This window comes from Balaenoptera borealis (genome assembly GCF_965194805.1).
Source record: "Balaenoptera borealis genome assembly, chromosome: 8".
NCBI lineage: Eukaryota > Metazoa > Chordata > Mammalia > Artiodactyla > Balaenopteridae > Balaenoptera > Balaenoptera borealis.
The window spans coordinates 114,484,812-114,497,356 of NC_138865.1; the positions used below are offsets into that span (position 1 = coordinate 114,484,812).

Below are 12,545 nucleotides of genomic sequence, written 5' to 3' on the forward strand. Positions count from 1 at the left end.
ATTGCATTAATGTGTGACCCGCGCCCTGAGTGCTGTGCAGGGGCGGCCATGCCGCGGCCGTGTGCTCCCGCCCTCAAGGGGCCTCGGGGACTCACTGTCCACCTCATCAGGACGTGACCATCGGGGTCATGGGCTCCCAAAGAGAGGTGTGCCCACAGCCCAGAGAGGGCCAGGCCAGAAAAGGGGAGCCAGCTCGGCAAGGTACAGGAGGGGCCACTAGGGGGCGCTGGGGAGATGCCTGCAGTGTAATCCTGCCGCCCACATCACATCGACCCCCAGCGCGCGGCTGCAGTCCTGGGTGGGTGGCTGGGTGCTTGAGAGCACAGGCTCCGGGCAAGACAGACCTGGGTCTGAATCCCGGCCACGACACGGGCAGCTCTTTGACCTTGGGCTGGCTGGTAATCACTCTGAACTAATCACTCAGTTTCTTCACCTGTGAAGTAGAAACTATTTCACAGAATTGTGAGAATTAAGTACAAGGGCATCTCCCAGCGCACAGCACGGTCTGACACGAAGTGCCCTGACGTTGCTGCTGCTGCTGTTAGTATCGTGTGTTCACTGCTGTGTCCTCAGCACCTAGAACGGTGCCTGGCCCAGAACAGCACTCAGGAATGTTTGAGTGATGGAATGGAGGAATCGGTTTGAATAGCATCTTTATAATTCTCCGGCTTTGTCAGGTGAAGCCCACTCCGGAAGCTGCAGGTGTCCTTAGAATCTTATTTCTCTCCCTGCCTGGCACCCAGAGGACACGCCAAGCCTTCTTGGGGGAAGAAGACGGCTGCCTAGTGCTTTGCTCTTCCCATAAGCAAATGAGAAGGTGTCCCCCTCCAAGTCATGATGCCCGGGGAAGGGGGGGGACAGGCACCAGGTGTCAGCAGCCCAGGTTCCGGTCCCCCCACCAGGTATGCTGTGTCTGAGATCGTTCTCAGCAGTAAAGTGGGGGTAGTGATGCTTCCTGCCTTTCCGGGCTCAGCAGTTTAAATGGTGAGGCAACAGTGGGTAGGAAAGTTCTTTGTAAAATACCAAGTCATCCACGTGCTCAGAGGAGCAGAGTTCACAGGTGTCACTGTCATTATAGTTTCTATTCGCTGACTTGTAACTAACAGTGTCTGCTTCCTTCTTGGCAGACGGAGTTAGAAGCCAAAAGCGAAACTAAGCAGGAGAATTACTGGCTGATTCAGTATCAGCGGCTCTTGAACCAGAAACCCTTGTCCTTGAAGCTGCAGGTGAGGACTGCTGGTGTCCACCCTGCAGGAGCCTCTGGCCTTAGCGATGCCCGGCTTCCTGACCTGTCCAGTTTAATTCCATTCATATTTCTGGTGACTAAGTGCACCAGGTCCTGTGCTCGACCCGGACAGGGACAGAAAGGAGAGGGAGGAGCATTGGTTCTGGTGACTGAAAGACCGTCACTGCTGGGCGGAGCGGAGACCCGCAGCCCGCTGTGCACTCCCCGGGGCAGGGGCTGCGGATGGGACAGACATGGTCCCCAGCCTCCCCCACCTCCCTCTCCCCCTCTCTCCCCCTCTCTCCCCCTCTCTCCCCCTCTCTCCCCCTCTCTCCCCCTCTCTCCCCCTCTCTCCCCCTCTCTCCCCCTCTCTCCCCCCTCTCCCCCCTCTCCCCCCCTCCCTCTCACACACGCGCACACACACACCCTTTTTTTTTTTTTTTTTTAATAAAAATGGAGTCTTTCTTGGGACTTCCCTGGTGGTCCAGTGGTTAAGACTCCACGCTTCCACTGCAGCAGGCACAGGTTCGATCCCTGGTCGGGGAACTAAGATCCTGCAAGCTACGTGGCACAACCAGGGAAAAAAAAAAAAAAAAAAAAAACAGGAGTCCTTCTATAAGGCTATTTTGGCAACTTCCTTTTCCCCCTCAACAATAGTGACGGGCTGTTCTCCAGGCCTGTGTGCGTAGATCTCCTCGTTGTTTCCAGACGACTGCACAGCATTTAGGATCTGCATGAGCCCTCATTTGTTTAAACAGTCCCCTCTTGATGGGTACTTAAGTTGCTTACATTGTCATGTTTACAGAGTGGCAGTGAACTAACTTCCTCGTGCATCTATCTCTCTGCCCTTACATATCCATTTTTGTAGGAAAAGTTCCAAGAATACGTTTTACATATTATGTTATATGTATTTGAACTCTTTGTTTGCTGTTGTAAGTAAGTAATGGCTTCTTGGTTTTTTCCCCCGTCCGTGGTGCGCTTGGCTCCTCCCTGGGGTCTGTCCTGTAGGAAGAAGGCCTGGAGCGCCAGCTGGTGGCCCTCCTGGTGGAGCTGTCGGCCGAGCACTACCTTCCCATCTTCGCCCACCACCGCATCTCACTGGACATGCTGAGCCGGATGGGCCCTGGGGACCTGGCCAAGGTGGGCAGCAGCTGCCACTTGGGGGAGGTGAGGGCGGTGGGCAGGGCCCTGGCCCGACCCAGCCAAGGGGCCACTTGCTCTTCACGCAGTTCTTGGTGAGGCCTGCATCATCAGCTGTCCCAGGGCCACCTTGCTCCCAGAAGGCCAGAGCATGTGCCCCATCTGCCCCTAGTCATGTGGCTACAAAAGCCAGGGCTGTGGGTGCTGCTGACCCCAGATTGTTGCCCCCCTGCCCCGCCTTGTTCAGATTGGATCTTCACCTGGTAGGGCTGGACAGCCAGGACCTTGGAGCTCATCTGGACCAGCCCCCTCCCCACCCCATGGATTTACAGTTATCACAGCAGCAGCACTGCCCGAGCCTGGTACATGCTGCACTGATTCATTTACCCTTCAAAAAGAGACAAATACCGATGCCGGCAAATACTTGACAGTGCCAGGCACTGTTCTAAGCATGTTTTACATACGAATTCATTGAATCTTTCCAACAACCTGGGCAGGCACGTGCTGACATTGTCATCATTTTTTGGATGGGAGGCTGAGACACGGCAAGGTAGCAGTTTGCCCGAGGTCACACAGCAGAGCCAGGACTCCAGCCCAGGCGGCTGGCCCGGTGCCGGGGTCCATGCTGTTGACCGCTTTGCTGTACTGCCCGGTCCTCGGCTGACGCAGACACCGGGGCTCAGAAGGGCGACACGGCTGTGTGGCCCACGCTCAGGAGCACTGTCTCTGGAGGCTGAGGGACTATGTGATTGTGGCACGGCCACTTCTCAGCAGCTCAGCCTCGGTGTGAACCACCTGACCGTGCGAACTGCGACAGAGGGTCCTGACTTCCTGGTCGTCACGGGGGTGACGGGAGGTCATGCGGGTGAAGCTGTCAGCACAGCCCCTGCACGGGCTTCGCACTTGCTAAACTGTAGCTGTTACTAGTGTTGGTTTCCCTCTGGGCCTCGGTGTCTCCCTCTGCTGTACAGATTGTCAGGCCCTCGTAGGCCTCCACGTTTCCAGCTGAGGGTGCTAGAAGCCAGGGAGGAGGTGGTGGCTCTGACCGTACCGCATAGCAGGTCCCTTGCCCAGCCCAGGCCATGACCTGCCCTCCTTGGTCCGTGCAGGTGGGCGTCTCGGAAGCCGGCCTGCAGCACCAGATCCTGCGCAGAGCCCAGGAGCTGCTGGACGCGACCAGGGCCCGGCCAGGTACTGACGCTGAGCCCTCTCCTGAGCAGAGCCCTTACGTGGGGGCTGCGGTTGGGGGCGCCACCTGTTTACAGTTCAGGACGAGTCCTGAGGGCCACTTCTAACCCTGGCCGGTCCTTCAGCTTCCCTCCTAAAGGAACAATTTATAAATGGGAAAAGCAGACTCCAAAAATGGAGAAAAAGAACTTTTCCTACAGCAGTTTGGGGACCCTTCTGGCCTCCCTAAACCCACCCTACACGCGTCGGGAACCACACACTCAGGATCCCTGGAGCAGAGGGAGAAACCAGCCGGACCAGTGCCCACCCCGTGCCCAGCACTGCGCCCCAGGGCAGGCCTGTGGTTTGGACGTAGAAAGGTGTTTGTGATGGTTGTGAAGGAGGTGCCCTGCCCTCATCCGGAGGCCCAGGAGAGGGCAGGTGCTGCAGCTGACCCAGGGGAAGGCGCGGGAGTCGGGTCTCCCGTGTGCTGAGCAGGACGGGTATCAGGCATTTGACGACCACCGTGTCAGGTCACCTTTGCTGCAGCCCCGTGAGGTGGGCACCATTGTTACCTTCATCTGAGGGATGAGGAAACTGAGGCAGAGACAGGCTAACCCTAACCCTTAGGGCTTCTTCCTGATTGTGGCCGCCCTGCAGGGAGGGGCTGGGCTGGGAAGGGCAGGAGAGCCTCGGGAGTTCTCCCCACGCTTCTCTTTCTGATCCCAGGACCCAATATGTGTTATATTAAATATAGAAGCGCCCCCTTACAGTGATGGTCTGGGGGGACACCGTGACCCCTAGAGGGTCTACAGTGGTTGTGATAGGCTTTTTAAAAAAAACTTCAGGTTTTTTACAATTATAAAAAATACTACTTGTAATTTAACCCGTAGAATAAATGAAAAACATGAACTGAGGGGATGGGGATCAGGGATGGAGAGAGACTTGGGGATGTCACTGGTGCACGTGGTGTGATAATGAGAGACACCGATTCTCATGTCCTCCTTCGTGGCGGTTGGGGCCCAGGCAAGGGACGCTGGATCCAGGGCAGAGCAGTGGACATGCTGGGGCCTCTGCCGGGGGACAGGGGGAGCAGCCTTGAGAGCTGGTCACTCCTCTCCCTGCTCCTCTGGGTCACCTGCACCTGGGCCCCTGGGTGGAGAATCTGCGAGCAAGCGAGGTCCGGTCCTACCCAGGGCTCCTGCAGGGCAGCTCTACCACCAGATGGCCCTGTGGCCTCGGGCAAGTGGCTTCCCCCTCTGAGCCTCCGATTTCTCATCTCTGACAGTGATGAGCCCTACTTGCAGGGTGGCTGTGAAGGATTCAGGGTGTGTTAGGGGTAGGAGGCCCCAGTTAACCGGCGTCCTAGCTGTCCCATTTTACAGGTGGGGGAATGAGGCTCAGCAAAGAGGAATAAGAGGGTGTGTAGGAAGGCAGGATCCTGGTCAGATCCCGTTCCCCTCCAGCTCACTGTCTACTTGGGGCAGGCAGAGCCAGGGGAGGCCCTAGGGATTGGGGTCAGGTGGGCATGACCCTGCCTCAGCCTCTCTGTCCCCACAGAGCTGCTGAAACCACCCCAGGGCGAGGTCCTCCCCACGGCCCCTGAGGAGCTTCCCGAGGCAGTGAGACCATCAGCCCCCCGCGCGGAGCTGGAGGCCCAGACCTCAGAATGTGTTGTGTGCCTGGAACGGGAGGTAAGTCTGGGGCAACGGGCCCAACCCCCCACCCGCCTGCCCAGCGCCTGCCGTCTGGAGCCTCCTGGGCAAAAAACAGGAAATTAAAATGACCCATGATCCCATGACCCAAACATGAGTAATGCTAACATCATTTTCTGGGCCTTTTTTCTTTTTTTCAAAAGAGAGTTTTTTCTCCCACTTAGGAAGTTTCCCTTCGTGTGTGCATTAAGTCATTAAATATCAAAAATGCAGTTTTCTCTGAAGAGACTTTTTAAAACCTGTTTTAAAAACTGTAACAAAATTGGTGCCTATTATAAAAATTCAGCAATGTAGTGCATAAAATACCCCCCCTCCCCCCAGAGTGTGATCCTACTTAGAAAAGGTCGCCACGTTAGCAGTTTGATTACCCTGTGGTTTTTGCTGGGCTCGGGGAATGCGGTGATACAGGGGGCCTTGGTGGTTATAAATTTAACCAAACCCCTGCTCTGAGCCCCGGAGGTGGCTTCCTAGCTCTTATTACAAACAGTGCTATACTGAACAGCCTTGAACAGAATTTGGAGCACATCCTTTGTTACTTCCTTAGGATAACTTACTAAAAAGAAGAAATGCTAAAGCAAAGAATAGACACACTTCCATGGCTTTTAATCCATAATGCTGGGGTGGTTTTGAGACCGAGGGTCCGGGCAAAGTGCATAGAAAAACCCAAAATTGGGAACAACGTGCACATCCAACAGCCGGGCTGGTGAGATAGGGTGGGGATGAAAAACGTGCACAGCTGTTACAGAGAGGGCGAGAGAGTGACCAAGAAGGGCGGCGGCACGTGCTCCTGTGCTGATTGGCGCATGACGACCGTGCTGTCAGATCCTTAGCGGCCGCGGGGCCTCCCTTGCCCCATCCCCGGGGAGCTAGGCCGGGCTGGGGCCCAGACGCTCCCGCGCTCTCTCCTCAGGCGCAGATGATCTTCCTCAACTGCGGCCACGTCTGCTGCTGCCAGCAGTGCTGCCAGCCCCTGCGTACTTGCCCGCTGTGCCGCCAGGACATCGCCCAGCGCCTCCGCATCTACCACAGCCGCTGAGCGCCGGCCCGGGCCTGACACCTCCAGCCCCACCTCTGCCACCTGCGGGCCCAGGGCTCCAGCTCCCGCTCTGTTCTCCATGGGCTAGTACGGGCCCCTCTGTCCTGGCCCAGGCGGGGACAGGAGTGTTCCTGACCAAGGACAGAGCCAGTGTGAATACTGTGGAGGAGGAGAGAGGACCCCCCGCCGCACGAGGACAGGGTCTGGGGTGTGGGGTGGCAGCGGGCCTCCGTCCGAGCGCAGGCCTGCGTGTCCCAGCTGTCTCTGGCAGTCACGGCCCCTCCAGGAGCCTCATCAGGGGAGCCCGGGCTGGGCTGTCCCACTGGGCAGGGTGGTGGGAGTGCAGGAGGGCCCTGGCTGAGGGGAGAGGTGGGGAGGCCACCGTGGCCTGTCCGCGGACTGACTGGCCAGAATGTGTCCAGGGCGGGCCTGGTGCCGCGAGCGACGTCGGCCCCTCCTCGCCTCCCTCTCTGCTGCTCCCCGCACGCTGGGCCCCTCTGCTCTCCAGATCTGCACCTCACCCCACGCAGCTCAAGGGCAGGCGCTGAGCTTTGCAGACGCGAAGCGGGACCGTCAATAAACCCATCTCCAGCCTGCTCCTCCCGAGTCATCACTGGGTCCTGATGGAGCCCGGGGAGGGGGAGGGGGTCGCAGCTCAGTCAGAAGGGAAGCGGGGAGGTGCGGTGTTCCCAAAGGTGAAGTTATCCAAACCTCCCTTGTTGCAGGTGGAGAGACCAGGGCTCTAAGAGAAGGGCTCGGAAAGTCTGCGGAGCTTGTGGTGCCGTGTGGGCTGTGCTGTGTGCTCTGTTATCGTTACCCCAGACCACGGGGCTGGGTGTCCCGGGCCCTGCGACAGGAACGTGGTGGCACTGGCTCTGGCGCCTAGAAGCATCTTGACCCCTGAACCCATGCAGCCATGCAGGTTGTTCATTGCACAATTGCAGAAGGAGCCATGCCCCTTGTACTCACTGTACAGCTGCACCTTTATTGTGCATTTTCTGGCAGATAGTTTTGAGCCAAGGGCAGCTTTTTCTTTGGGCTAGAGGCAGGCCTGCTCGGGGCGCCTGGGCTCTGCCTCCAGCTAACTCTGACCCTGGCCAACCTTCCATATCCTAGTTCCCCATCTGTTCAGCAAGGGACACGATGGATGGAGCCCTGACATAGGCCGGCGGCCACCAGGGAGCACTGAGTGCTCATCGCAGGCACAGCGTAAGAGACGGCGGGATGCAGGGGACAGGCCCTCACTCTCCCTGCCTTGTTGCGACTGTCAGTCCTGTGGGCTGAAACAGGACGGATGAAGGGCCCATGTCGTGTGAGTCCTGCTTTCCAGGTACCCGGGGGACCTCTGATGGTTCCCCTCCCCACACACCCTCCTGGGCTCTGCTTAGCTAAGAGGGGAGACTGAGGCCTGCAGTGGGCAGGGCCACCTCGCAGACACAGTGTTTGGCGGGTCTCCTTGAACCTTCAATAGGCCCCCCTTTTATAGACGAGAAACCTGAGGCTGAGTTCAGTGACTTGCCAAGGTCAACGGCAAGACTGCAGCTGAGCCCCTGCTTTCTCACCTCAGCCCTCGTTAACAAGCCTTCAGCCACTGGCCACCGTCCCCCAAGGTGATGGGGGCCCCATAGCCTCAGCCCAGGTTCCCCGCCTTCCTGGACCTCAGTTTACACATCGGTGAAATGTGACAGTGGTGCCCGCCACCTGGAGCTGCTGTGAGGCTCCCTAGTCTTGCACGGAACGTGCACGGCCCACAGGAGGTGCTCAGAAATACTAGCTGTGTGAGCAGGAGTCTTGAAAACACTGGCATCACTGTTTGGATCTAGTGTGAGCCTCGGGCCCACCCGCCATGGGCACCCCAGGGCCACGTGGCCATAAAGTAGCTGCCCTCCTGCCCTCACTGTTGTCCGAGACTGCCAGAGGTGCACCCTGCATGGATCTGGCTGAGGAAGCCGTCTAAGCTGCCAGCAGGCTAGTCACCTACCTGCTGTGTCCCTTCTCTCCAAGCCTATTTTCTCCTCTGTCAAATAGGATAATAGAGGAACTCTGGCCACGCACCTGTAAGTACTCGGTCAAGCGACCATCCCAGAAAGTCAAGGTGCACAGATGCTCCTAGTCAGTCTCCAGCCCAGGTCTCCCCCTGCTGGCACCACACATGGGCCACTGGCTTTAAATAAAGCATTTATTGATTAGTAGAAGCTTAAACAGTTTGCATAATATTTTCAATACAAGATCTGAGAAGGCTGATTGGAAAACCACAAAAGAAGGCACCAGAGGAGAGCATCTTCAGACAGAACGTGTTGGTAAAAGAGGTTAGTGAGGCGTTGAGTTTAGGGCTTGGGGGACTGGAGGGGGGGCAGTGGGTGGTCCCTGAGCACCAGCCAGAGCTGCACGTCCTGTGGGTCCCAGGGCCCGGTCCAGGAAGGAGATGGAGCGGATGGAGGATGCAGGGCTGGGATGGGGTTGAGGACCCTGAAGGACTCCGTTTCTGCCCTGCCCACCCTCCCCTCAAAGCAGCAGGGGAGGGGGTCTGGGAAGGCCAGAAGGTCCCAGCCCCTGAAGATGGTCTCAGCTTGACCCTCACCCCAGGAAGGGGGATGGCTGGGCCCCACGTGACTCATGAGGACATTTGAAGAGTCCTGGAGTTTTCAGGGTGGGGTGACTGGAAACTCAGACCAGCAGGGGCCGAGCCCCAGCCTGACCCAAATGCTCAGTGGTGCCCTGGGGTGCCTCGGCCCATCCCCCTGCCCCTCACGAGCCCCGCAGCTCCCTGGGAGGACAGCGCGTACCTTGGAAGTGGCCTGCAGAGTCCACACCCACCCAGCCCTGCCACTGAGCAATGTGCCACCGCCCCCCATCCCCCCAGCCCAGCACAGGGGGGACAGAGGGACTCCGGAGACTGGACCCCAGCAAGTGGAGGGGGAGGCAAAGGCCCAGCTTCCAGCAACCCTCCATCTGCCATGTTGCCCACCTCGCCCACCCTCCCAGCAGTACCTCTGCAGAGGTCACGCCCTCCTTCCCTCTGACACGTCCTCTCCCCAGACCAGCACGTTCCAGGCCTTTCTTGTCCTCTCCTCAGGCCCATGGCCCCATCCCCCTCCGCGAGGCAGCCCTCCCCCAGCCTGAAGACCCCCTCCTTGCACATCCCCTCACCCGGGGCAGGACAGCAAGGCCAGTATCCACTCCAAAACTGGCCTCTGGGGCCCAGCCGGGAGGAGGGAGGAGCGGGGCTGAGACGGGCCTCAGCGCTCCATCTTCCTGGTTCCAGCGAGCCCCTTGGTGAGAGGAGAGAGGATCCATGGGCTCTGTGTCACAGCAGATGCTACTCTTACCGCCCTCTTCCCAAGAATGGCAAGACCCACGAGGGAAACGGGCCACAGAGGCAGGGCAGGGAGGGAGGACTCAGGGACCCAGGGCCACCGAGTGCTCCCAGCCCCCTCCGCTGTGCTCTGTCCCCAGCAGGAGAAGGAAAGCCGAGATCACCCCATAGAAGAGAAAACAGACCAACCAAGTGTGACCGAACCCAATAAAGTGACTCAGGTGGGCCCGTCCCCGCCCAGCCCCAGAGATGCCACACCAGCCCGGCCCCATCCCCACCCGGAAGGCACAGATCCAGTGCTCCCCGCCCAGAGCCAAGCCTTCCAGTGCCTCGAAGGGAGTGGCCCGTGTGCCATGTCCAACAGAAGCTCGGGGGCGACTGGCCTAGAACTCAGTCTGCACCCCTGCACCATCCTCGGTGGTGGTATGGATGGGGGGGCGGCCGCCAGGGCCGGACACCTGCTCCCCGGTCTCCTGGTCACTGGGCTTGGGAGGCTCGAGGTCCGAGGCGTTTCCAGGCGGGAGCTGCCGGAGGGGTGAGGCAGGTGGTGAGGCGGCCTCAGGGGCCGCCCCGGGCTGCGGGCTCTCCTGGGCGGGGGCCCCATTGAGCAGGGGGCCGGCCAGCGGGGGGCTCTCGGCCTGCTGATCCCGGGCCAGCAGCCCATGGAGCTCGGTGATGCTGTCTGCAGACGCAGGTGCTAGCGGCTCTGGGACAGCCTTGAAGGGCAGCCCCGCCTCCTCGTCCTGGACCACGGACACCACCTGCTTGGCACGCCGGCGCTTTTCCGAGAGGATGGCTGCTTCCGGGGTACCAGGGCTGCTGGGGTCCCCACCACTGTCACTGCTGCCGCTGTACTCCTCGCCCCAGTCGATGGGCACGCCCTCGGCCAGCAGGTGCAGGTTGGGGTCGCTGTTGTGCATGACCACGCTGTCCCGGTACAGGTTGTGCTTCCTCTGCACGGCGGCCTCCTTCACGGCTACAGGGCAAGAGAGCGGTGTCGGGACGTTCACCACGGGGCCGACGGCCGCCAGCACACCCTAGTGTGCCCAGCTGTGACCTGCATCATCCCCCAGAGGCCTCCCTCGGCCTGAGTGGGTGCTGTGACTGGGACGAGGCTTATTTCAGGCCTCAATGCCGGGAAGCAGGGGCTGTGACCCTAAACCCTGTCACTCATCTGATGCTCCCCAAAATGTCAAGGACCCACAAACAAACTAAGGCACAGGGATGCGATGCTACCCTCCTGGGGCCACACCGCTAGTAGTGGGCCCACCCCAGCCCACAGCGTAAGTCTTCTCTTTTCTTTGTAGCTTAGCTGACCCCACTAGGAAGACCTCTGGGTGGCCACCTCCACCACCCTCCAGGCAGTAAGGGTCCCAACAGCAGCAGCACCCCCCACCCAGCTCTGCAGCCAGCCCCCGGGGGCCGGGAGGCACGCACCCTGTAGGATGTCCTTCATGACCGTCTGCAACACCACTTCCTCGTACGTGTTCTCCACCAGGATGAACCTGGCAAAGTCCTCGAATATCAGCTCCTGGAACCGGGACAGCTCCTGCCGGGCGGGGTTGTGGGTGGGAGCAGAGAGGGGTGGCCAGGGCTGTTGGTCAGGCCCAGGGCTTGGGGCTAGCAGGGGGAGGGGAGGGGTGGGGGAGGGGAGGGGTGGGGGAGGGGAGGGGTGGGGGAGGGGAGTCGGGAGGGGGCGCACTTACCGACTTGCAGGTGGGCGCCAGCTTCTTGAGCAGGAACGGGATGGTGATCTGCAGCAGAGCCTCCCGGAAAAAGCGCTTCCGCACCGTGCTGCTGTCATAGTCATATTTCTGCCAGGAAAGAGGCGCCGGGGCTCTGGGTCAGGGAGCTCCACCAGCCCCTGGTCTGACCCGAGCCCCCGCGTCCCCCTGGGTGGAGGGGTGGGGCCAGGCCAGGCGGCTCACCTTCAGCACCCGCTCCAGGATGCGCTGGATGGACTTGCACAGCTCCTCCTTCGTGGGCCCCTTCCCCAGCTCCTGGTGCAGGAGGGTCTCGAAGGTGTACACGGCGTTGTCCATTTGCTGCCGGTGGGGCACACCACGGGGCACGTGAAAGGGGTGCCCGCCGGCAGGAGGGGCGCCTGCGTGCTCAGCTGCCCGTTCACTCGCTCACTCCTGTACTGAGTGTCTAGCGTGCTGGCTCAGGACCGGGCACCAGGGCCAGTCCCTGCCTCAGGGAACCAGAGGCCCTGGGCCCTGTGGGAAGGGGCTTAGGGAGCAAGGAGGGCCTCCCAGAGGAAGGGGTCTCTGAGACCCAAAAGATGAGTCTGAATTAGCCAGGCGGGCAGAGGGACAGTGTCCGAACAGACCAGAGAGCAGCGCAGCAGAGAGCACGCCGGGGCCGAGCATGGCTGCAGCGGGGCCCGTGAGGAGGACAAGGAGGGGGCCAGGGAGGAAGGCCACAGAGGCAGGGCCTCTTCCCCAGGAGATGGGGACCTGGGGACGGCGGGTGCGGGGGGAGCTGGGGTAGCACCCTGGGCTCACCTCACGCATGAGGATCTGGGCTCGCTGCTTGAACACAGACGTGCTGGACACGTCGAAACGCTGCTGCAGCCCATCGAGCCGCAGCGGCTCCATCTTCTCATAGCAGCTCTGCATCTTGAGGGGGTGGTACGCCAGCTGGGACAGCTTCTCCATGTACTGCAGGGAGGCAGAGGCACGCGGGACCTGAGCAGGGGCCGCCAGAGTAGCCAGGCAGCCCCCAGCCCTGCGGCTGGCACCCGGGAAGGCCATCCGGGCGTGGCGGCCACAAGGGCAAGCGCTGGAGGACCCGGGACAGGAGGCAGGAGGAGTGGGGTCCGGCAGCACAGCGTGTGGGGAGAGGCCAGCCCGGGTGCTGCGTGACCCTAGGCAAATTGCTCACCTTCTCTTAGCCTCAGTTTCCTCAGCCTGCAAATCAGGAGATGGTTTTTCATGATCTCTA

General features: G+C 60.2%; 2 protein-coding genes across 7 annotated transcripts in view; one reads left to right on the forward strand and one right to left on the reverse strand.

Moving 5' to 3' along the window:
* Nucleotides 1–6,879, forward strand: part of LRSAM1 (leucine rich repeat and sterile alpha motif containing 1) — a 46,167-nt gene extending 39,288 nt beyond the window's left edge. For all 6 annotated transcript variants that reach the window (XM_082402624.1, XM_082402622.1, XM_082402621.1 and 3 more), the window contains 5 exons: nucleotides 1,128–1,226; nucleotides 2,234–2,365; nucleotides 3,475–3,556; nucleotides 5,093–5,226; nucleotides 6,158–6,879. In XM_082402624.1, the coding sequence (XP_082258750.1) occupies nucleotides 1,128–1,226; nucleotides 2,234–2,365; nucleotides 3,475–3,556; nucleotides 5,093–5,226; nucleotides 6,158–6,283 (573 nt within the window). In that variant the 3' untranslated portion in view covers nucleotides 6,284–6,879. The remainder of the gene's footprint in view (nucleotides 1–1,127; nucleotides 1,227–2,233; nucleotides 2,366–3,474; nucleotides 3,557–5,092; nucleotides 5,227–6,157) is intronic.
* A 1,569-nt stretch (nucleotides 6,880–8,448) lies between these two features.
* Nucleotides 8,449–12,545, reverse strand: part of NIBAN2 (niban apoptosis regulator 2) — a 50,712-nt gene continuing 46,615 nt past the window's right edge. Inside the window, exons 10-14 of the mRNA XM_082402620.1 lie at nucleotides 12,107–12,262; nucleotides 11,528–11,644; nucleotides 11,306–11,413; nucleotides 11,037–11,148; nucleotides 8,449–10,575 (exon numbers count right to left, since the gene is read on the reverse strand). Coding sequence (XP_082258746.1) covers nucleotides 9,983–10,575; nucleotides 11,037–11,148; nucleotides 11,306–11,413; nucleotides 11,528–11,644; nucleotides 12,107–12,262 — 1,086 coding nt within the window. The 3' untranslated portion in view covers nucleotides 8,449–9,982. The remainder of the gene's footprint in view (nucleotides 10,576–11,036; nucleotides 11,149–11,305; nucleotides 11,414–11,527; nucleotides 11,645–12,106; nucleotides 12,263–12,545) is intronic.